This window comes from Neopsephotus bourkii, unplaced genomic scaffold (genome assembly GCF_033783945.1).
Source record: "Neopsephotus bourkii isolate Nb327-2 ecotype Australia unplaced genomic scaffold, CSIRO-AGI_Nbou_v1 NB_1542, whole genome shotgun sequence".
Classification (NCBI taxonomy): domain Eukaryota; kingdom Metazoa; phylum Chordata; class Aves; order Psittaciformes; family Psittacidae; genus Neopsephotus; species Neopsephotus bourkii.
In genome coordinates, this window is record NW_026902018.1 from 1,741,721 (window position 1) to 1,766,430 (window position 24,710).

Below are 24,710 nucleotides of genomic sequence, written 5' to 3' on the forward strand. Positions count from 1 at the left end.
AATGAAAATACCTGGTCAATAGGGACTTGAAATAAGGGCCTGCATGTTAAAGGGCAGATAAAGCATAAGATCTTTAGGAGGTTTATAATCCTATAATGCACACTGCAAAGGGATTACCCTTTTAAAGGTATTTATAATCCTATAATGGACAGCCAAGCCCAGTGACCTAATAGGTATCAAAGTGAAGGTAAGTGAACCAAGAGCATTTGGGTGTGAAATGAAGTGCCCTGGGATAACACTAACGAGCATCCTTCCCCCAGAGGGACTGCAGGGACACAGGGGAGGAAAAGCATTAAATACTCTGTGCAGATGTATCAGGATCTAACGCACAAATAAAAAGTGTTACCTATTAACATTGTTCAAATGAAAAGTCCAAGTTACTGGCTGAGAGCCAGGCAATCTCCCAGAATGCTGAATAATTCAACAAGCCAGAAATAGCCAGAGTACCTTTACCATTATGTTTAGTTAAAGACCACAGAGATTAGAAAACACATTATCCATCTCGGAGGCGATTCTTTCCATGTTACAAGTCCCTTAACAACCTTTACCATCTCCCCCTCTCCCTCTCTCTCTTTTAATAAGGCTGAGCAAATGGGACTTCATTTTATCCGATTGCCACAGACTAGAAGTATTAATTATTCATGCTCATACTCTCTCTTTTGTTAAGACAGTGCATTAGACTAATTTTCCTCTTTACTGCATGAGCTGGGTAAGTCTTAACCTGTGGCCACTGTTGGCAGATAGAGGCACCAAGAAGCTGGCAAACTCAGGAGACCAGGCAGAGGAAGAAAGGAGAAGTTACTGTTCATCATGAAGCTGCTGAGCAGTGAGCATGAGGAGCTCTCCCTAAATGCTGTCCAAGAACTCAAACCGGATGACTAAATTAATTCACAAGGAATTAAAGTCTCTGTAGCCAGAACAGCTAAGCTGTGAGCTTTGTTACATCTTGCAGCTAAGTGAGGTCAAGCGTGGTCGATGTAGTGTGCTTGAGATACTCCCAAGAAAAACCAAGGAACTGAAGGAAATGCTGTTGATGGAACTCTTCCATGCATGTCCAATACCCCAGCAGGTGTTTTGGGATCCTGTGCTGTTGGAGATGTCTTTTTTGGATGGAACATTAAAACAACAAATCCCCAAGCACTTGTTATCAAAGAGCCTGTGGTACTTTCAACAAGAGCAGGGGTGTTCAAACCCACTGTCCTGGCTGGAAGCCAGCAGACAACTGCTTTGTGAAAGAGCTGGTTTCCTTCTGCAATCACATTTCTGTTTCTTGTCAAAAGTTACCACTGAGTAAGACCTGAGAATTGGGCACAGCACTCTATATACAGTATATGTAGTTATTATTTAGATGAAGTATTGAATGGAGTATCATAAATATTGGCAAAGAGCATACTGGAAAACCACACTCAAAACCTACATCCCTGTCCTTACCAAATAACCACTTGAAGAAACACTTTCCCAGAAAGAACTATTGAGGAGAGAGGTTTCTGTCTGTCATTTTAGAGAGAGAGGATTAAAAGAAAACATTAAAAGAACACCCTGAGCTGCTCAAAGAGACAGAGAAACAAGCAGCAACTTTGGGAACAGAATCTGCACTTAATTTCAGGTTTCTCCCCCTCTTCCTTCTGCCCATCAGAAAAATCCTCCCAAAACACTACCTGAACACAAGCACAATACACACAAATACTGCCAACAAAAGAAAGGGTCGTGAAATTCCAAGTCCACCCTGAATTAAAAGGGATCTGGTGTTTGCACAGGTCAAACCCATTCAATTCAAAGGGCATCTACAAAAGCAGCAAGGCTATTCCACATACACCGGCGGCAGAAGTCATCCAGTTGAGTACAACATATGGTACAGACTGCGGCAAGTCTGAGTTTTATTTCTCAAGTGATGTGGAAAAAGGGATATTTTCAAAGTTTACAAGCCTCAGGGGCACAGTTTCCCTGTGCAAATGTATTGAATTGCCTACTGTAAATGTGGCACATAGCACGGCAACAACAACAGCACGATGTGACTGTTAACAAATGCAAGGTCAGCGCATTGGTACTGGTGCGCAGAGATAAGTGTTCTGTCTCCATAAATTTCAAGATGAGCTAAGATTTAAAAGGAGCAGCTGAGGGAGACAGACAAACAATCAGAGAGAAAGAAAAAGAGTAAATCATACACAAACCAGCCAGTAAAAAATAAATAAATAAAGAAAAGCAGTTAATATACATGAATAATGGATGTTTGATTTAAAAGCAGTTTACTCCAATATGATGTAATTTTTGACAATCAGCCAGAGAGACTATTTTGCAAGTTCTTGCCAGAGAGAAGTCATTGTGTAAAGCTGGTAACACAACCGTTTCTCTGAGCATGTGGAAAATTGACTTTCATGCCATCCTAAAGGTGACTCTAGGCTGGCAAGGAAGAGCTCTCATTTCGCATGCGCTGAGCTGCACCAAGCAGCCTCAAGCAATGCTTAAAGACCCACGCAGAGGACTGGGAAAACAACAGGGTCTAAGCAGCTTGCAGCAAATCCAGCAGCACAGAAAGCCACCATACACGCTGCCCTGCCCTCCAAATACATACATCTGCTGTAAAAACTACACTTGAAGCTAAAGGCAAGTGTAGCTTGGTTTTTCCTTCTAAGTTTTCATCTGACTGGAGCTAAAAAGTGCGACTCCAAGCTGGTAGCAAGAAGCAGAGCCAAGCATTGTGCAAGCAGGCAGCGTGCGAGCTTAGGCAACGTGACTCTGCCAATGCACCTGCAACCCTTGGTGTTCCAGCACTGGACACTGCCTCAGCCCCGGCTGCCAGCCCCCGGGACAATGCCAGCCTTGATGGGCTTGTGATGTGGACAGATGTCTGCTAGGACCTGGAATGAGGTCACCAGACTCATTTGACTTGTGGCTGAAGGCTGATGCAAGAGTTCAGGTACCCAGAGATGAAAGGACGGCATGTCTGCCCACTGAACCAGCACTAAGAAACCATGCCCTGGTCCAGAAACACATTTTGCCCCAACCCAAGGATAGGGCAGGGAAAAGGAAGGCAAGGTAATTCTTAATAACCTCATTGAATTCTTTTGTTTTCATTGATTATCCTATTGAATATTCATGGCACACTCCACAGATGGATTTTCAAACCCTAAGACACTTACCTAAGCAGCTGTGCCAATTTTGAACCATTCACATAAACATACAAATATAAAAGCAGAACATAGAACCATAGGATGGTTTGGGTTGGAAGGGACCTTAAAGCTCATCCAGTTCCAACCCCCTGCCATGGGCAGGGACACCTTCCACTAGAGCAGGTTGCTCCGAGCCCCATCCAACCCAGCCTTAAACACTGCCAGAGATGGGGCATTTTTAACATTAGCCAATACAAAAGGGATTCTTCAATTTTTAACTTGCAAAATTAACTCTGGTCATTTGCAAACACAGCAAAAGCCAAGATGGACAGTTGTTATTCTTCAGCGAGAGAGGGGTTAATCCACACATCATGTAAAATTAGGCAAGGACAACTTCTGGTCTGTCTATAGACTCCATTTCTTACAGTGGCTGACTTACAGAACTTACACAGTTTAGATCCTCAGAAAGAAGAGTTCTGTCTCTCCTACATGGTACCAAAGAGTTTATAAAGAGAAAGGTATTTAAAACACCTTTCACCTGCAAAGATCTGCTAACCCCCCCCAGTCCTACAGCTCCCTAAAGAGAAACATCTGGGCAAGTCCCATACATTCCAATTCAGTCACCAGGAAGACCTGTACTTCTACTGGTATTAAAGGCAAGAGTTCAGAAAGATCAATTAACTGAAAACTGGACTATATACAAGGGCCACAGTGGTTAATAAAACTGAAAAACCACCCACTTTTCTTAACCAAGGAAAATCAAGATAAAACAACGTGAAGTCTTTGGAACTCAACAAGAACTGGAGACACGACACCAGAAACACCAATGCAAGATTACCAGTTGACAAAGAGGAAGATCTTAGTTAAAATAAGGTGCAAGAAAAGATGTAACAGCTTATATAAAGCAGCTCTGACCTAAATACATCATCCAAGAGAGACTGTAGAGTATGAAACTCAATTTAAAGGATTATTTAAAATTTGTTTTTCCACTTACTGTTAATTCATAACATCCATTTCCAGCAGTTAATTCTACTGGATGCACTCACATTAGCAAGGAGCTGAAGAACATTGTGGAACCATTAAACACAGAAGCAAAACTAGGCATTATTTCAGTTGATGATGATACGAGACAAATAATGTTGACTGCCATTCATCAAGCACAAGCCAATCAGTAGGTCAAAACAGATGAAAAAGCAACAGCACAAACAACTCCCAAGTCATTCCATTTCAGTGTATCCAGCCTTCTGTTTCTAAGTTGGAGTCTCTAAAATCATCACTATCCTCCCTTCCCCATCTACCTGTTCTGAAGTAAGGTTCAAGTTTGTGCACAAAGCAGCCAAAACCACAGACATCCTCTGGACTGCACCTTACAATGCATGCAACATAGAAGGTATGAAGCATAAAAACATGAGCTTAAAATAAAATCCTCTTCCATGCTAGAAGAAGCTTCTTTAGTAGAAAAACCACCAAAATCCTCCTCTGGTGATTATTTTCTATCAACAAAAACTGTTGAATATGTTAAACAATTTCAACTAAATTTTAATACAGGAGAGAGTTGGGGTTGTTCCCCCATCCCAAGAGGGTAAAGCACTTACAAATCTCAGAGAAACAATCCACGAGCAGAAAAGCTCACCTGAAGCTACAGAGGAGACCAGACTTACTTAAAAGCAGATGGTCCATTCAGGGAAGCTTATAAATATACCTATATATACCTATATGCCTATATATGTAAGTATGAGAAAAGCTTCAGTCACATCCTACAATCAGTGAGATAATTGCATCAGAAATGAGATGATGTTAATCCTGACACTTACAATGTTATCTGTTGAGGAGGTTTATACCCTGACATGAAGAGGACCCAAGCCAGCTCTAGTTTAAATCCGTGCATTTAATTTTAGATACAATGCTCAGACCCAAAATGCAAACGTGTGAATGCCATGACTTTGTGATGCTGCTGCTGCAGCATTGAGATCCTGGGTCTCCAAACTGCATTGACACAGGGTAATATGTTATCTGCTAGATGTCATACTTCAGGGCATGTCCAGTGGATGTCATTAGCATCACTTAAGCCTGACAGGGAAAGCCAGGGCTAGTGGGTCTGGTTTGTATTATTAGCCATGTATGAGCCTAGATGGGAAACACAGATCTCAGTATTTCAAGACTTTGGAATCTAAGGAAAATAGTACATTCCATGTGGGGTTAATACAGCTGAAATAGCCCTCACTAAAGCAATTTCTCTTAGCTTAACATAAACCAAACTGCTCCAGGAGTGCTAAACAGATCAGTTTTCAAGAAACAGCATCATACCTGGTTTTTCTGATGCTTAGTAACGTGAAAGTTAGACTCCTCACAAATGAAGCATTTCTATTCTCCCCTCGTTCCTGCACGTGTGCCTCTCATCTAACAGCAGGCAAGTCAATGCCACAGATTTGATGTTTTCTTCCTCTCCAGCATAAAAGTTCTTACAAAATTTATGCCTCAGATCTCTCCTCTGCTGTCAAGTTTGGTTAAAATTAGACAATGATTAAAAAGCGGGGAGGAGGGGAGGGGAAAAGGTGGGTTTCCTAACTATATTTTGATCAGAAAGCAGGTTACCAGGCAGTAGCATTGGGATTGTGAGCTTAGAGTAAGGAAAAACATATCCCTCAGGAAAAACAAAGAAAACCCCAAACTGAGAAGAAGCAGCAACCCAGCCAGCAGCAAAACAGAGCTGGAACTCTCCATCATCCCATTTCCAAGAGGGAAAGCTCTTTTAAAGCCAGACTGTCAACTGGTGACCACAGTAATGAGCCAATGCAAAGTCCCTTCACGTCTGCATGAGGCGAAGAATTATCATAATAGACATTAGTAATTAATTTCCAGTGTGATGTCAGCTGGTGCAGCCATGCCAAGCCAGCGTCCTTGTCACATACAGCCCAGCCACCTCGGTCCCATGTCCCTGATTAGGATGCACGCTGCTGCACTGCTTAATACAATCTGCCAGCAAACACCAAAGAGTTCAGAAGTAAATTAGGAATTATGTCCGGCTTTACACAGTGGTGCTCGGGGGCCTAAGTAGGTTTCTCTATTCTTTTATGAGGCACTAAAGGCAATGACCGAGGTAATGCCCCTGAATGAGGCAATTTTACCTTCTAACCTCCCACCTCTGTAGGGAGAAGAACTGGATTAGGACAGCAAAGGAATTAATAAAGACAGCATGGCCTCGCAGCATCTCTCAACCCTAAAGGTATTTATGGTGGCCTCAGCATTTCCCTAGTGAACGTGAGTTTTAAGGGGGAATTAGATGCAGCTGAACACATCTATTCCTAGCACAGAGGTACTCCTAAATAAAGCTTTCTAGTTGCTTGCCAAAGAAAACGCTGCATTTTTACACTACACACCACAGCTCTTTTCATCTGGGTGCTCACCTCCTGCTTCTTTCTGACCTGCCTGAAGCACTCTCCTTCCCTCACTATTGATAGCACATCACATGCCTAAAGTGAAACCACAAAACTTGGAGTGAAATGAGGGAGTGGATAAGTTAGACAAGATGTAGGAAAGGGACAGAAACTCTTTGCAAGGCATCTGGGAACAGGTCTTTCTGCAGCTTGGTCCCTGTCCTGGAGCGGGGCTGTGTCCAGCTGCTGCCACCAGCTACGTGGGGTTTCAGGTACGATTCTGATCCCCCCCCCAGATACAATTATTTATGCTACCTATTTGGGTTTACAAGCCCAAAAGAGCCTCTCCTGCAAGCGGAGAAGTTTGAGAAGAGCTGCATTGGAAATGTGCCTTGGCCACAAGTCTTCAGCAGGGTTACAAAACAAGTCTGGTTTTGATCTACCCTGCCACTGCTAAGATGTGCTGATAAAAGCAGCACAGTCTTGCACAGGGGGCTTCAAATCTATAATTATCATTTTGCTTCCTTTAATACAACACTCACACCATCCTCACCAAGTTGGAAGTAACTTAGTTCAAATACTCAGGTGCAGAACAAGAAAGAAGCATCCTGCAGAAACTGCGCATTTGCATGTACAAGGCTGGACACACTGCTCTGGATGCCCTCATCAGAAAGGTTGAAGGATGTTTGGGTTTTTCAGGCTGGGTTTTTTATGCTTTGGAGTTTTTCTTGAGAAAAGTTCCCCCTAAAAGACCATACATGAGATGGGTCTCACTCCGGAGCAGAAAATGCAAAGTATTCACACTGAACCAGTTCCTTTCCTCTAGCACACTGGAACACTAACAGAAGCATCACACTATGGCATTAAAAGAATGCCTGCCCTCTACTGTCAGAAGCTGAATAGCAGGGAAGGAAATGGTCAGAACTCCTTTTTAACAAATTACGAACATATAAAAAAATCTTAACCAAAAAAAAGTCAATACCTGGTTGGGCTCATTCAATAACCAGCCAAAGTTTCTGACCCCAAAGGCAGCTTCATGCGCAGACACATCGAGACACGTCACAGGCTGGCCATAGACAGAATGGAGAATTTTACCAGGATCTTCTGCTTTCAGGAGATAGACAATGTCTTCTGCAGCTGCTACCGCCACTGGACTTCCCCCAACATCTGGAACCAGATTAAGGAAGTTGACCTAAAAAGAGCAGACTTATTTTTTATTACAGGCAAAACTTCCTTCTACATCACTAATGCCACTTGCTAAATTGACCAAACTACTGATGGGACTGCGGCAATCTTGGACCATTCCAATTATGGACTGATTTCAGACAAAGACCAAGTATCAGTTTTATTTCTGAGCTTTTCAAGTTTAGCTCCTATGATGAAATAAGGCTTGATCTTTAGAATTAGTCCATTTAAAAAGCTAATCAGAACGTACTACAACAGAACACACCAAAATGTCGCATCAGAGAAAAGACCAAGAATTAACGGAGTCATTCAGATGAAGGACATAGAGACATAAGGTTAAAGCACACAAAGCAAACACTGTGGCTAGAACATTAATGTGATGCTCCAGGAGGGACAACACATTCATGCAACTAATGTGGAATCATGGAACCACGGAATGGCTTGGGTTGGAAGACAGCTTAAAGCTCATCCAGTTCCAATCCCCTGCCACAGCAGAGACACGTTCCACCAGACCAGGTTGCTCCAAGCCTCGTCCAACCTGGCCTTGGATATAGTTGATGCTTACCCTGCAATCATATTTGATTGCACCCTAAATTAACAGAAAAGCCATCACAGGACTCTAGGACAGCCCAAATAACAGCTCCCTATTTTCTGTCACAAGACCAGAATGATGTTGCTCTTCCCATTTCAGTAAATGGCTCAGATGCCGTTTGGAAAGTCTCACTAGAGGAGGGGTTTAAACTCCTTAACAGCACAGTTGATTTCTAACCCAACCTTAGCAAAAGCATGGTGTCCTGAACAACTTTTACATGTGGCACACTAACCTTTCACAGCAAGCAACATGCAAGAGCAAAATGGATCCAGCTACGATGGACTGCATGGTGGTGTTTTGACACTGTTACTGGGAAACCTCTTTAAATGTTTGGGGATGTTGTTGATTTAAGTCTTGTAAAACTGACTTAACTTTGAGCATTAGTCAGGTGTGGCTTAAATCACAACTTCATACCCATCAGATGTGCAGTCAGCTTCCTGCAATAGGAGAGAAGCTGCCTTGCCAATTTATTCCTACACACTTCCTTCCCCTTTCAAAGAAATGTGGATGCTCTGAGACATAATCAAACTTCAGAGAATGGGACGGCTTCTGAGTGTTAATTAAAATAGTCTCAAAACTTGAGTGACAGAAGGTGCAACCTGAAGAAGCTGCACAACTAGTTACAGCTTCACAAGTGATGCTATTAGCTCGTCTGCAATATCCTGCCTCAGAATTAATCAGAGCGCGTTGATCTGGAATGAGACCTCGAGTTTTAGCTCCAATTCTACGCGAGAAAACTGATTTACAAAATGAGCCAACTTAGTTTAATGTTGACAAAAAAAATATTATTAAAAACAGCCAACCTCCTGCACCATATGGACTTCTATTCATTTTCACTTGTAGCTTCAGCCAGCATTTCACCCTTGCTCTTCAGTGATGAAAAGCTCATCCATTAACCTGCTTCTAAATCACAGCCTCTAGCTGATAATGCTGTTATCTAGTTCTTATAAGATTTTCGTAAGACCCCTCTTAACTGTACCAAAAATAATGAGTGCATCAGGAGCTCCTGGAATGGAGCTGGAGACTCACCAGTTTCTGGATGTCAAATGTTGCTGTGGTTTGCCAGAATCCTCTGTCATCAGGGATTTCCACTTTGACCTCGAAGCCAGATGCCGTTGCTACCACTGCACCCTCTGAACCAAGAGCTAGAGCCTGTATCCTCTGGTTGTGTTGGTAATGATGGATTGGCTCCCGCCCGAACATCAGGTTCCAAATGCTAATTGTCCCTGTGTACAAAAGATAATTGCTGTGTTATCTCAGAATTTAACAGAACTTTAAAAGAGCATGGAAAGATGTAAGCTTAAAAGCATTCTAATGGAAAAAGCTAATATATAGAAATGAGACTGTAGGGCAGGAAATGAGAACTTCAGGATGCAGCACAGCACCATGTAACAGGTTCAAAGGAAACTTTCCAAAATCACATGCTCTGGCATGAAAGGCTCTGTTGCTCTCTAAATAAATCCTAATTTTGACTTTCAGCTAACATTGGTATCTATTTTGAGGAAGACTGCTTGACTTCTCCCACATTGCCACGTTTGGAGCAGATCAGACTTAAACACATACCTTAAACACATACATTCTTTTCTACTCTATATTTGCCCTCCATGGTCACCAGAAATAGTGAGGAAGAGCCCACATTCAAAATGAAGTCACCCTGCTACACACAGAGGGTTTTTCAAGTGAAGAATCTGAAGCTCTGCACACACAGCAATCAGGTCAGGGACTTTAATACCATTCTTAACCATTTACAACCAGCTCCTGATCCTGATGCTCTGGGTAAACAGAAAATGCGGAAGAGTCCAAAAAGCTAAAGAATATGAATCCCAAAGAACACAGGAGTGTAAGCAAAAAAGACAAAGTGTTTGCAATTGCATTTTCCCCCAGCATAGATCGCCAATACTTGATTTAAAAGTGTGGCACATTAAAGCAATAATCTGAGTAAGAGCAACCCGAAGCAATCAGGGAGTGTATTACAGACCAGAAGGGCCAGACAGAACTGGAGACTTCTGGGCCACCTTTGCACTGAATTAACAGAGAAGCAATCTTCAGATGTGATAGACAGGGCTGGAGAAACCTTCCTTCTACTTGAGCCATTAATGATGAAATGATTAATGATAGCTATTCCTTCAGAAGGAGACATAAAAGCTGACAGACAGCTGTGGACGGGCACCAATGCCAGTTTGCAAACACTCCTCCTACGTCCCAAAGGAGGTGAAGCAAGAGTGTGGTAATGAAACTGCACATAGTGAAATGGTATCTAAATGAGTTTAAATTGATTTATGTTAGCTTTTGTAAAGATTATTTGGTATCTGGAAAGTGCTACCAATGTGAAATAATGCAGATAATCCTTAAGATCCCTGTCTAATGGCACTCCCACTGAATATTTATATTCCTCACCATGGGAATGAGGACCATAATGGGGACCATTTTTGTTTTATTAGGGATGAATATTTAAATTAATCTGCTATTTGCCTAAACAATTAGCTGCCTCTGTTTGTTCACACAAAGCCAAAACTGCAATTAGGATTCCATCAAAAAGATAAGTCCCAACTAAAACTGTCCCGATGGAGTCGTAAGGGCTCAGAGCAGAACTCCCCAAAATTACTTCTTAGCATAATGGTAATTATGTTAATTGCTTGAAAGGTAAATAACTGCTGAACGGGTTTGGAAAAACAGAATGCAAGCTCACATCACACATACTTAGGCTTAACACAAGTTAACCAATACAAATGGACAGCACAAGCTCAGATTCCCTCTGCAGTCTCGTTGCTTTGTGCCTCCACAGCGAGTCCTTGGCTCCAAGCTGAGACAAAGGGAATGGGTGAAGCCTCACCTCCAGCACAGCTGATTTAAACAAGCAAGCAAAAAACCATCAGAAAAGACTGCAATGATTGCAGATCATGGGTCTTAGGAGTGGACTTTTTTTATCAGATGAGGAATATCGCTGCCAAGCCTCCCCTATTTCCAACTGTTTTGCAGAACATTTAAGCCAATTAAAGGCTACTTTTGTGAAGGGAAAAAAGGAAGGTGATTTGCTTTTGTTTGAACATCTACCCGATGAGCATTTTGCTGGTTTTAACAGTGTATTAACATGAGAAAGTTCTGCAAAATACCCCAAAACACTCAAGTCAGAGGCCAAGAATTCATAGTTCTGCTCTCTAGAACTGGGCAAGAAAGCCATTGTTATCATGTTCAATAGCAAAAATCTGTCCAAAAGATATAGAACACAGTGTGTGCAACATCTGATTCACAATGTGGTGTGAAAACATTCTTGGTAACATCGAACAAAAACAAGTGACTTGTCAGGGCACAAGTTAACATCTGTTTAATGAAGGAGCATAATATATGGAGTAAAAAGGACTGCTCAGGAATGCAAAGAGCAAGAGAAAGACCATTTTCTTTCATTCGGATGAACAACTGTTTGTTTACTAAGGTGTTGCTTGTCCCCCATGCTTCTCCCCTCGTCCAAAAGAGTGTATGATTCTATATGTACATCCTCCATCATCTTACTTGTTACCAGCTGGAAGCTTCAACTACTTCCATGCAAGGACTTCCTCTGGAAAGGCACTAGTGTCAAACTGAGTGTATGCATTCTTGTATGACAGCAGGAAAACATTATCAAGTTTTACACAGAGAAAGCAAACACTGCACTGTATTTATCAATAGGTAAAGTTACCATCGGGTCTAAAACTGCTCCTCAGAATACTCTCTATTTCACTGCAGAAACAGCAAGATGTATTTATTAGCATGCAAGCCTTTGCAACAGTCAATCATGTTTGTGTAAGAGCAGGACAAAAAAGCCACCATTACAGTTAGTTATTAGTATAGCAACATGAAAAATATTAGGCATAAGATTTACCAGTGCAGATGAGATCACTACTTTAGAGAGTCTATCTTCCTGCCTCCAGCAGTGACCAGCACTTCGTTTCCAAAGCAGTATCTTTGCTAAGGTGAAGTTAAGGTTACAAGCATACAGTATCTTCAGTATCTGGTTTTGGTTTTACTATTGTATTCTTAACAGTATTAGAAAGCCATTAAATCCCAATTATAATCAACACTTTCTCAGCATGCTGAAATCTTCACCACAGTTGTGATTATTCCAATTGTACTCTAACAATAACTCCTCAAACTCCTTGATTTAGAGTTTACAGCTTGCTTATATTACACCTTGGCTCCAGGAAACTAGTTAAGTGCAAGAAGCTGATGAAGATGCTGTAATTGCTGACACTTAACACTACAATCACTGTACCAGTTGTCTTGTTTATCAGTTCAGCCAAGGTTGTACAAAGAATTCAAAATTCTAACCCCGTATCTTGTTGAAATGTGCCCTCATGAAAGGTCCATTTATTGCAATTCACTCTCAGTTGACAGGTATTTGGATAAAACATTTATATATAAGACTATTGTGCCTTACACGATGCACCACAGATCCTGACTGTACTCCAGCTTTAGTAAGCATCAGCCAGTATCTCTAGCATCTCTTGCTAGATCAAAGGTGAATGGCTGGAAGCTGTTCTCCATTAGTGCCTGTCTCTAGCTATTCCCTTCTTTGCAGCTGGAAGCACAAGACATCCTGCAAGAACAGCTGGGTTTTACATCTGTTTTCAGACAGGTCTCTCTCTGGTATCTCTTTTCCTATAAAATACTCATCCTGTAAGAGGGAAAAGCAACATAAACACAGGCAAAAAAAGGATCATAGACTGGTTTGGGTTGGAAGGGACCTTAAAGCTCCTCCAGTTCCATACCCCTGCACGAGCAGGGACACCTTCCACTGGAGCAGCTTGCTCCAAGCCCCTGTGTCCAACCTGGCCTTGAGCACTGCCAGGGATGGGGCAGCCACAGCTTCTCAGGGCAAAATCACGTGTTAAATCACATTTGTAAATCACACGTTAAATCCCATTTGTCTGTACTATATTGGTTGTGTTTGCCTGTGTCATACAGCACGTCACAGCAGAGCACGGACGCCCGCTTGTGCTACCTGCTAACAGCAAACCTGCCTAGAGTGGAGGGAGGGCTGTGCTTTGGTGTGGAAAACGCTACACACAGCTCCTAATGACCTATTACATCAGCTCTTCCACATGAAGACAACAGGGCTAGCAGCTGCTGTCAGCTTTAGATGTTAAGCAACCTACATGTACTTTATCTGGAAGGGAAAAAGAAAAGGCAAAGGTAGAATTTTGCCTATGTTAGAGCAGGGAATCCAAACATGCTCATGGTCATTCACTTCAGATTCTGAACACCATTATGTGGTAAGGCCAGAGCTGCCATCTGTGTTCAGAAGCTGTTTGTGAGTAGCAGTCTTGCCCCTTCATCTTGATTTAAACAAAACAAAACCTCCTGAAAGCATTTCTTACCTGTAGTCTTCTCTTCCAGTTGGAAACATTAATTCATTTCCTTATAACTTCCAGCTACCATCATACTTCTATGGAGTACAAACAATAGATGCAATACCCAAGTGGAAAGGAGCATCAGCCTGAAGTCTTAAAACTCCTATTGAATTGTGACTTTCTCCCCACATCATTTCCAGCCAGAGGGACAACCGACACATGATTGTCCCTTAACCTTAGCAGAAAGATGCTGGGTGCTCATGAACTGAGATTTTACATGTCATATTCACTGCAAGGCCATTTCTCAACTGTCAGCAGATCCAGCAACTTACTTACTGTACTCAGCAGGAGACCAGACCTCAGCTGTGAGGTGTACCTTTGCCTTACCATAACCACATCAGCTTTCACCAAATGTTGTCATCTTGTACCTCCACCACTCTTTCTTACAAAGATTTCCAAGTGACACCATTCCTGTACAGTCCCTCAGGAAAGGCACATATGAGAAAGTCTGTATTTTCTTCCCAACTTGGGCACTCCAGAAGCAGACTCCCTCACCTAATGGGAAATCCCATGCCATTTACCCAACCAGGAGTTCTGCATCCAAGGCCATCTGCACATATCTAATGGGAATAAATATGCTACTTCCTTCAAAAACTTTTCCCTTTCTTTGAGCCAGCCTCTTTCCCTACTATCCCACAGCATACCCCTGCACTTAGGAGAAGGCACCAAACGCAATACTCCCTTTCTACCTTTGCAGAGGGTACAAAAGGGACAATACCTGCAAGCAGCTTTAAGGGCATCAGAATGGACAAGATAGCAGATTTCCAGTCCCAGAAAGTAACGCTGCCAAAATTCCCTTCCTGGGGCCTGCCAACAAGCACCAGCACTTCTGATCCCTGCAGAAACCACCTTCCTTCACTCCATGTTGCTCTTCTGCAACTTGCGAAGTACCACGAACTCCTCCCAACAGGTCTGAAAGCTCCACCATGAAGGGCAGCAGCTCAGCATCTCCCTGCCATGCCTACATGAGTATGAAACACAGCACTTGAAGAAAGAGATAAAGAACCCAAAGTATGTTCTCTTGTTGCAGCACATTGTTTTCAAGTCAAACTATGAGGCTCCGAGGACAGGGGGGGAGAGTGATGGCTGAAGTAGACTGCTGTTTCCCAAAAGCTGTGGCTCCCAGCCAAAGCCAGGCAAGCATGGAGCAGATGGAGTCCTGGCAAGGCCTCTACTGTCCCTGCATTAGCAGCATCTGCTCATTACCCAGAACCCTCGCCTGCTTTATCTAATGCTCCAGGAAAAGCATTTTGATTTGATTCATTTCAGTTCGGTAACGTGCAACACAATTAGTGGTAAAATCAAACTGGAGCACTGCCAGTGCTGACAATAGGAAACAAGGCAGAAGAAATATGAGGCCAGTGGGTTGGAATTCAAAAATCACAACTGTGGATCAAGTTGCCAAGTCCCGTTGCCCCAGGTGTACATACAGTGCCCCCACTGAGCACTGGCATGGGCAGAGGGAACTTCATTTCCCCCCCATACATTTTTCTCTCATTTACCTCTCCTTGTTTCTCAGAGGCTGACACCGTTGGAAACATTCACCCGAAGTCACAATTCAATTTTGCTTTAGTGCCATCATGGAGTTACAATTCACTCTGGATGCAGGCATCCCAGGAAGACAAATCTTTCTCCTTCCTATATTTCATCTGCCTTGGGAAGCGTTTGCTACTACTGAACCAGCAGAACAGTGCTGTAAGGCAGGCACGGCGCGAGCAGAATCTGCCTGTTAGCTCTTCCCTGTGATCGGGTGCCAAGGACATCGCTGCGTGAGCTCTGTTGAACTGGGAGAAACTGATGTTATCTGAGCGAGTCTGCGAGCCAGGGACTCGACAGAGAAGTCTAGACTCTTTGCCTGACAGCACCACCTCCAACACTAGCAGATGGTTTCTCTGTGTTAGTCAAACTTACAAACAAAGAGAAAAGGGAGCTGGAAAAGTACAACAAAGAACAATCAAACACATTATCTTCAAAGTCATCCTCTCCCTCCCCAAGCTGAAAATCATTCTCCCCACCAAAGTGTAAATACACACTTCCAGCTTCCAGTTAGTCAACATTTCTCAAACCAGCCTTTATAATTCCCTATTCACATAGAACCTAATCTATTCTGACCAGGCTTCTCAAATCAGAGTAACTGCCATACCACAGAGCCCATTAAAATTTCTACCCAAAAGAATAGAAGGCACTAAGGTTTATGTAAACTACTTTAGTCACAGCGCACCCAGGACTGACACAAGGAATATGACAGATAAAAACCCCAGACAAATTACTAGATTAGTCAGTGGGAGACTAGAAAACAAACAAAAGGACCTCATTGTTTGGTACATTGGACAAAAAGCCAACACTTAAAACTATCACAGTTATAATTTCCTATGACTTGAGTAAATAATATTAATGAGTTTTCTGCAACAGCAGACTTGCTGTTGGCAGGAAACATTGCCCATCAACAATTTTTAGCCACAGAAAACCATTACAGCATGATTCATACTAGAAAAACAGCTAAGGATGCTGATCATCTCAAAACAGTTGTTTTCACATATAAAGCATTAACTTTACCTCTAAACTAAACTACAGAGATTAGAGATTTAATTGGGATTACCCATCTTTGGTTTTGTTTTCACATGCAGACATGCCAGGATCAAAGATAATAGGTTTACAAGCACCCTAACTTTCAAAATGCTCTTTATTCATACCCAAGGAGAGCTTTTCAAGTGTCAAATCATACATTTTAAAGACAGATGATGAGTTGAGCTCTGTGAGCAAGGCAGCCTAGGATCCCAACTGGCCAGCACTGTCCAAACCTCACTATTATAATTGCTGTTTCTACGGCCAGTTGGTCTCTTGTTGCCCATTACAAACATCTAAGTGTATTTAAAACAAGGATTTTATTAAGGTTTTATTAAATATTAGGTCAAAGTATGTAATAACCCACTATTGCAAACCAACACTTCAGTGGAGAATATGCGCATCCATAGCTACGCCAAGAGAGGATGCAGATTAATCACATGCAAGTTTACCAGTATTCCCATTACAAAGCTCCACAGCACCCCAAGGGAGTTTTGGACAGAGGAGAAGGCTGGTGGAAGAAAATGTAATATTTTTATAGCAAAACAAGTTATTTGCTTAAGATAGTTTGGCTGGACGACAGCCTGGCACTCCAGCTTTGTGTAGCAGTTCCAGTAGGAATTAAACATCAGCTTTAATGGGTGCTATGTTCCAATGGCTCCTAATGCATTTAGGGTTATTGGCCAACTTTCTCACATAAAAGCAAGTGTGTGCGTGTGTGTGTGGATACAGGATTACAGACACACAAAAAGCTGAGCACAGCTGCTTCATTTTTGTAAAGCCCTTTTTTTTTTCCAATAGGGAGGAGAGTTGTGGTTACTTACCGTCCTCGTAAGCTGCTACAGCCAGGGAGCTGTTTATCCTCACAAAGGAGACATGTGGCCGAGGTCCAGCATCACCAGGACCATGCACTGCTTCCAGGATGGGGGCTGTGTAGTCCCAGGTGCGAGTGTCCCACAGCCTCACTTCTCCTGATGTGTATCTGGAAAAGAAGGCTATTGTTCATCCCCAAACATCTGAAAAGGGGAACTGCAGGAGGACGGAGGAAGAAACAAAAAGCATCTTAAAACCCAACACCATTTACCACTCCTGGAGTGATTCTCCTCCTGTTTACACACACTCTGTACACAAGCCCATCAACTTCGCTCATTTTATTCCCGTTTACTGAATGTAACATCAAGTCTACTAAGACAGTAAATTGGAGCTACAAGAATGACACAACTGAGCTACCACATGTTACCAACCATCAATATTAGGTTTACAAGCAGAATGCAAGCAGAGCTGTGCTCAAGAGGGAAAAGGCAATCAAGCAACGAGTCTAAATTACAGCATGGCAAAACTTCAAACTGCTTCTTTTTGGTCTTAAAAATCCGTGATTGTGGCTGGGCCAAGGAAAGGCTGTTTAATCAGAGCATTCAGGCACTCACATGCATACACCCATCCAACCCACTGCTCTTCATAGAGACTTCTTAATGTCTCACCAACAGATCAGATTTGCCTACATCTCTGAAAACTAATTATTTTATTAATACTGTTAAGTGATGTCTTTAGAATGAACACTTACTAGAATAAAGCGCTGCCTTCCCTGCAGAAGGCTCTCACTGAAACATAGAAAAGCCTGCAGTTTAGCATCAGTTTGCCAATGAGAACGAGAAAAAACAGAACTACACTTCTCAGATAATCCTGAATGTATCTAAATGAACGAAGGTTTTACACAGCAAGCAACACAGAGATGGTTCTGTGTCACCTTTTCTGCGGCACAAAACATCCTATTAAAGAACCCACCCCCCCGAAACACTGCTTCCTCTATGTCACAGAGGACATAGGAGAGGGAGGAGAAGCTCCCTCTAAGACTGGTCAAAGAACACAGTACAATAGCTGTTTGGAGCAGTTCAGTAATTAATTTTGGACAGAACTGTGACAATCAACACTGTCAAACAGTCTCAAATGTCTTTCTCTGCCATAGCTGAGACTTGGATTCTGTAGGAAAAAGCAGGATGCTTCCTGCCCCATCAGCTTCGTCTTTGTTCCCATCTTTTGGGGGTAAAGCATTTCAAAAGAATGATCCTCATAAGCCTCAAAGATCTATCAGTGAGAAATCTGGCTGCCCTATAAGGGGAAAAAGAGAACAGTTATTTACAAGGGAGGTGAAGTGCTTAATAAAGATTCGGAAGATGCTGGACTTAGACTCAGGTTACCCAGCTCTCTGGGGAGTACCATGCAGTGGGCTACAGGTACTCTGAGCAGATCACTCCCAGCATCTCTGGGTGAAAATGCTCCACTTCATACAACTAATTAAAGTGCCTGAGGGGGCGGTGAAACCTGTCAAGCAGAAAGAGACGCACATTAATTCTCTGCACTGAATCGGGAAGAGAGAACTGTGTCCTTTTCACCTGCCTTCCTCATCACTGTTTTACACAGTAAGAGAGAAGAAAATGAGAGAATGGGGTGGGAAAAGCACTTCTCCCTTTTCCTCCTGCAAATGAGGCCCAAATCCCCCTTCAAATTCTGCTTTCATCTCAAATTTACAGCAGCACTACTTCCAAAGAACAGATCAAGAAAGAAGGTTCCTTCTCCAAAGCAAAATACTCCATGGTGGACGGAAAAGCAGTCCAGATCAGTCCACAACATCAGTTTACAACACTGAAACGTGCCTATTTCAGATATCTTTTAAAACTCAGAACACAGTGGGACAGATAACTCCAAAGATCTATTGCTGTCCCCTTCAACAAGACACACACATTAACATTTGGAAGCATTTTAATTTTGAGCTGCTTTTTGTTTCCCTTTATGTTTGAGCTGGTTGGGATCATGTTTTCAAGCTTAACTGCAAAGAGCAGCAGATTACTCCCAAGGGGGAAGCCAAAAATTCTCCTGTCAGTAAGTGACCCTGAAAAGTAAGTCCCAAGAGAGACATAAATACTGGTAGAGTTGACAGAATATTCATTTTCATCCCCAAATAAGCAAGGAAGAACAGCATCTCCTCCTAGCGCATACACATACTCACTCGCATATAGTCCAGTGTAGGAATGTAAAAAGAGAGACTAACAGATGGAGAAACAGAATGACAGGAATAGAGAAGAGACACAGGGCTGGCTAATTTTCTGAATGCACTGCTTATGGTTTTAGTATCTAGCATGCAACACAGGGGATTCAGGACTCAAGACACACCATCATCCATTAAAAAGAACACAGACTGCAATCCTGGAATGAAAGCTCCAACATCACAGCATCACAGTAGGTGCTTGAATTAATTCTAGCTCTGAATTCAACAAAGTCAAAATTTAGCTTGAACCATTCTTTGTTCTTGAAAGACCTGAAGCACCTCTACAGGTAAGCTCAGACTGGAACAAAGGACCAAAGGTTTCTATCAGTTTGAAATAAACTTGACTTGAATTGATGTGTTTGTGCTGGGACCTGCTTTAAAGCAAGAACTGTCTCTGCTTGGTTGGCTCTGCATCACACTTTTCTGTAACCTCCTCATCCTCATTGTCTCCCATGATGGACAGAATCATATTATCACAGACTGGTTTGGGTTGGAAAGGACCTTAAGATCATCCAGTTCCAACCTCCTGCCACAGGCAGGGACACCTTCCACTAGATCAAGTTGCACCAAGCCCCATCCAACCTGGATTTGAACACTTCCAGGGATGGAGCATTCACAACTTCCTTGGGCAGCCTGTTCCAGTGCCTCTCCACCCTCACAGTAAAGAATTTCTTCCTTATATCTAACCTAAACTTCCTCTGTTTAAGTTTGAGCCTAAAGATAAGCACATGCTGAAGAGCTTTCACCAGAGCACTTCAAGAAAGGACAAGGGCTTTATGTTCATCAGGAAGAAGTGGGAGGACAGCAGCAAGGCATCTTTGCCCCCATCCTTCCTGTATCCCTACCACTATTTCTCACTCAGTACACTCATCCTTCCCAGTGGAGCATGACAGCAAATCAGTCCCACGCTGCAAACCTAAAGGATCTGGAGAGATGTTAGAAGACCATGATGGAAACACAAGCGGAGGTCTAAGTTTGGGCAGAGAATCAGCATGGGGAAATGGGAGACATAAACCACCTCCTCAGCTGACAACACGCTCCGTTGGCCATCACCACCACATGCCCATCTCCAGCATAGACTGGGCCTCTACCAGAAGTGAACTGGAAGAATTTCAAACACAGATGAATCCAATTCAGAACTAAAAAATTTAACAGGTTCAACTCCCTGCTTTCAGTGCTGCTGTAAAGAGCAGCACTCTTTCAATTTGTTACCACAACAAAAGGCTTTTAAACTACTAAAGCACTGCCTTGCTGTAAAAAAATAAATAGGCCACTTTACTGCAGATACTTGGCAACTCTGCCATAGCAATAGAGATGGCTGAAGAGCACAACATGCACATGCTGCACTTTACAAAACCTATTTCTGGATAATTTTCAGTATTTCTACTCATTTCCTACCACAACTTCTACACTTCGCCATGAATATTTACTTGGGTTACCAGCTACTGAATGGAAGAACCTCAGATGCAAATCTTCTGCCTCAGAGCAGAACCAAACCACATGAAAGACCATACCTGATTCACTTCCTTTAGAAAGGCTGTCCAAAGTCTTGCTTTCCCAAGCACAAGTAAAATTCTCTTGCTTACAATCCTAGGTTTCCCCCTCTCCTTGCTCTGAAGCCTTCTAAGGCATTTCATCCACACAGTACCTGGGTTTCAGGGGTCTGTGTGCTTCAATCCCTACTTACCAGACCCACTCATCCCCCTCTTAGCACTCAACAGACACTCTGCACCCAAGTAACTCAGCTTCTCCAATAGATTTACATTTCACCTCTTGCTCTTTTGAACATTTCAGTGTATACACATGAAAAGCAGCAGCAGGAGAAAGACAGGAGCTGTAATTTTCTAACTATACTCCTTGACAAGCCAGTTCTGTAATTCTGGACAGATATGTATACATCTGTAAAAATGAGTCTGCAAATTCAGCTTAAGCTTTACAAATACATATAAAAACCTTGCTGAAATGGAGCAACAAAAGCTGGAATGCATATGGTACAGAGAAACTGCACAAAAATAGATTAAACTCTTATGGTATCTACAAATGCAGCATAATAAAAATACCTACTCACTAATCAAAAGCATTTCAACTACTTTTTATTGGCAGTAATGTCATAATGAGACAAACCATTTCCTCGTGCCCTCTCACATGAGTGAAAGCAGAAGACTGAAGGAGAAAAGAGCTGGGGGTTAAAAGCTGCTGATGTCCCATGATGGCTGGGAAGCAGGTGGTGAAGTGCAGAGCACATGTGGGAGGAAGCCGAGATGGAGCCTGGGCATCGCTCTAATGAAGTGGTGCTGAAGAGGCAGACGATTTCATAAGGAGAAAAACATCAGGAAACTGGTCAAAACACAGAGTCTCATCTGAAAAAAGCTCAACTGTGTTGGACAGCCATAGCCAGAACAAATTTGGGGACGAGGAGGAGGAGGGGGAGGCTGATCTCTCTCCAGAGCCCCAGATGTCTTTATCGTTGCCTAATGACAATTATACTCAACCAATTAAGACCCTGCTATCACAGTTGCATTGTTAGTAAGCCTTTGGCCCTGAGTGTTGATGGCTGTCTAATTAGTGTTTGTGCAAAGTACAACTGCAACTAATACATAAACTGACAAATACACAAAAGAGAAACTGTTAACAGGAACATTTTCAAAACAGTCGAGGCTCTCCTCCTTCAGTCCATGGCACAGCAAAGACAAACTGCTTTCCTTCATGGCTTGCTTACTGCTGGCACTGCAGAATTTCACTTCCAACAAGCAGGTCAACTGGGTTTCTGGTGAAACAGGATGCTGGTGACAGTCCATTTTGTTGGCTGTCTCAAGCACACGATGCCAGGGCAAGTCTTACTACACTACGCTGGTGTGAACACCAAAGATACCTCAGAAATCAGTTCCTATTTTCTGTGTTTTCTCTAAAGAATCTGTAGCAAGAAAATAAAAAGGAAAGAGAAAGAAACCCCCTTTGTTTCACAGTCAGGTTTGATTTCCAGAAGGCAAAGTCTGTTCAGTTTCCAGATACCTGCGGTGATCAACAAAACACAAGAAAAAACCCAACAACTTTGTTTCAGGCAGTCAGTGACCATCTGTTAATACTCAACAGATCTTATTATGAAGTCCTTACAATGTCAATGCATTTTATTGAAGTCAGTAGGAATTTTGCTCAAGTAACAGTCACCAGCTATAGTTCTGTTTGAACGGATGCCTGTTGGTAAGTAAGTAAAATAATGAGTGTTTTGCATGGTGTTGCTGCAACAAGCATCTCGGACCTTTCATCCCTATTCCACCAAAAGCAAGTAACCAGTCCTTCATGTGGTTAATTAAGGTATGTAGTCAGTGACCCCCTCAGGAGGCTTAAGAATAAGGTCCAAATAAACCCAAGTCCAAACGCCTCTGGAAGCTGGTTCAAACTGCTCCTAAGCTTCATCTTCTCCATAAGGCTGTGGTAATTCATAACATTCCATTTCAAACAAAAGCTCTTCACCACAACCACTGCAAGCTGGAAGGTACCACAATGGCAACACACAATACTGAAATGAAATGGATTCTATTATTTTCTTCATACTCAATGACCCAACAAGTCTTCTCTGAAATGAGGCATAATGATGCTTAGATACACTTACACAGTGTCAGATACCTCACAGAGCAATTATGTGAAGATGTTGATTTTGCCACTACACACATAATCAACAGGTAGCTTGGCTAAGGGATTCCTTAAGGGAAAGATTCAGGAAAAACAGGCTACAAGCAAGTAAGGAACTACTCTGTATGGCAGAAAGGAATATAAAGAGAACACAATAAACCAATACAAAAGAAACAAGAAAATTTTCTGCCATTATAGAGCACAGCAGAAAGCTATGCCATAAAATGCAAGAAGAAACAGATGGGGTTAAACCAAACCCAGCATCTGAAACAATCCTAACACTGGTAAAAGAATTGAAGTAGACAAGTAATGTCCCTGATTTCATCCCAACACTATTTTGGGTTGCTTGAGCTATGAGAAAAGTGACTAACTTGTACCAAAACGGATCTGGAAACACTAAGATTGAACATGTAGGAAGCACATTCTGAGCGTCCCTATGATCAGTTCCCAAACTCTTCTGCTGGGAACATGACTTCCCAATACATCAACCCACGTCCATCTGTGGACCACTCATAGATATTGAGCTGCAAAGAGCTTATACTTTCCTTCTTATAGCCTTATTTAGGAAACCACAGCTCCAGAAAGTGGGTTAAGCTGCAGGAGATAACGTGCAGTTCTTTTGCAGGTTATTGTTGTTATCTGTAATAGAATTAGTATTTTTCCATCCCAAGTACTTCTGTGTGCCTCACCTCCTTATTAATTTGACGTGGACGTAAATGTCATACCAAGGGAACAGAATCAGGCCAAAGGGTTATATGGTAGGCAAAACACTTTAATGAACACTTACAAAAGCAGCAGTTAGAGAAAGACAAACTGTCTCTGGTAATTTCCTTAAGGCCAAGAACCTCCCATCATTTATATCAAAGTTCCAGTGTCTTGCATCAGCCTAGGCTCATTGATTCAACCAGTTGCTCTGATCAAGGAAACATAATACTGTTGGTACTGTCATGGCAGGAGGAAAAGAAATCAATCATCTTTATCAAAAGAATTCAAGATGAATTGGGTTGCAATTTGGGAAGGATCTGCTCCATCAGACCTGTTATTTCTTAAAGGACAAACACATAATGCAACAAATAAAACAATGATTCCAGTTTCAGATACAGGGGAGAAAACTCCACTTGAAGACAATGTAACCTGGCATGTTTACGTGTTGGAAGGGAGACAGAGTGCAACATACTGCAGACAGCAGAGAGCGTAAGTATCACCTGAACTCCAGACACTGATGGCAAAAACTGGCAGGTTGGGGAAACAGTAAAAGTGCAACGATAAGTTTGCTAGAAAGAAGGATGGGTTTGTCTGCTCTCGATAGAAAAATCAGGCTTTACAAGCTGGAAAATAACGACTGTGACTTCAGAACACTGGGCATTACTAAGCACACAGCCCATCTCGCTGCAGCAGCGGATTCATCTGCATCCAGCACAACCCCAAGGTAAACTAATAGCTCCATGGTCAGGCAGGCTGGCAAAGCATCTTTCACAAAGAGTGGGGATCAAGCTTCTGCTCTTGGTTTCACCTGAAAGGCTCTTCTCCGTAATTGACAGAGAAGCCATCGTGTTTGTCACTGCACACAACCTTACCTAACTCCTGTAGTTTGTCATCTGACCTCTCTGAAATGATGTCATCCTGTTTTCAACCCTCCTAAAGGTGACTCACTTGAAAAAAAAGGAAGGTCTGACACTTACTATCTCTTAACAATGATGAGAATGAGTGAAGATGACACAAAAGGTTTAGGGAAGGCTGAAGGAAAAAGGTAAGCATTTTACCTTCTGCCTTACTGCTTTGTTTTACATCCAGGCTCTCAGTCACCAAGAGGGG

General features: G+C 42.4%; 1 protein-coding gene across 1 annotated transcript in view; it reads right to left on the reverse strand.

The window, feature by feature from the left end:
• The window catches only part of FBXW8 (F-box and WD repeat domain containing 8), a 54,359-nt gene that overhangs the window by 10,162 nt on the left and 19,487 nt on the right, over window positions 1–24,710 (reverse strand). The window contains exons 5-7 of the mRNA XM_061370533.1: window positions 17,041–17,198; window positions 9,294–9,490; window positions 7,470–7,679 (exon numbers count right to left, since the gene is read on the reverse strand). Of these exons, the coding sequence (XP_061226517.1) occupies window positions 7,470–7,679; window positions 9,294–9,490; window positions 17,041–17,198 (565 nt within the window). The remainder of the gene's footprint in view (window positions 1–7,469; window positions 7,680–9,293; window positions 9,491–17,040; window positions 17,199–24,710) is intronic.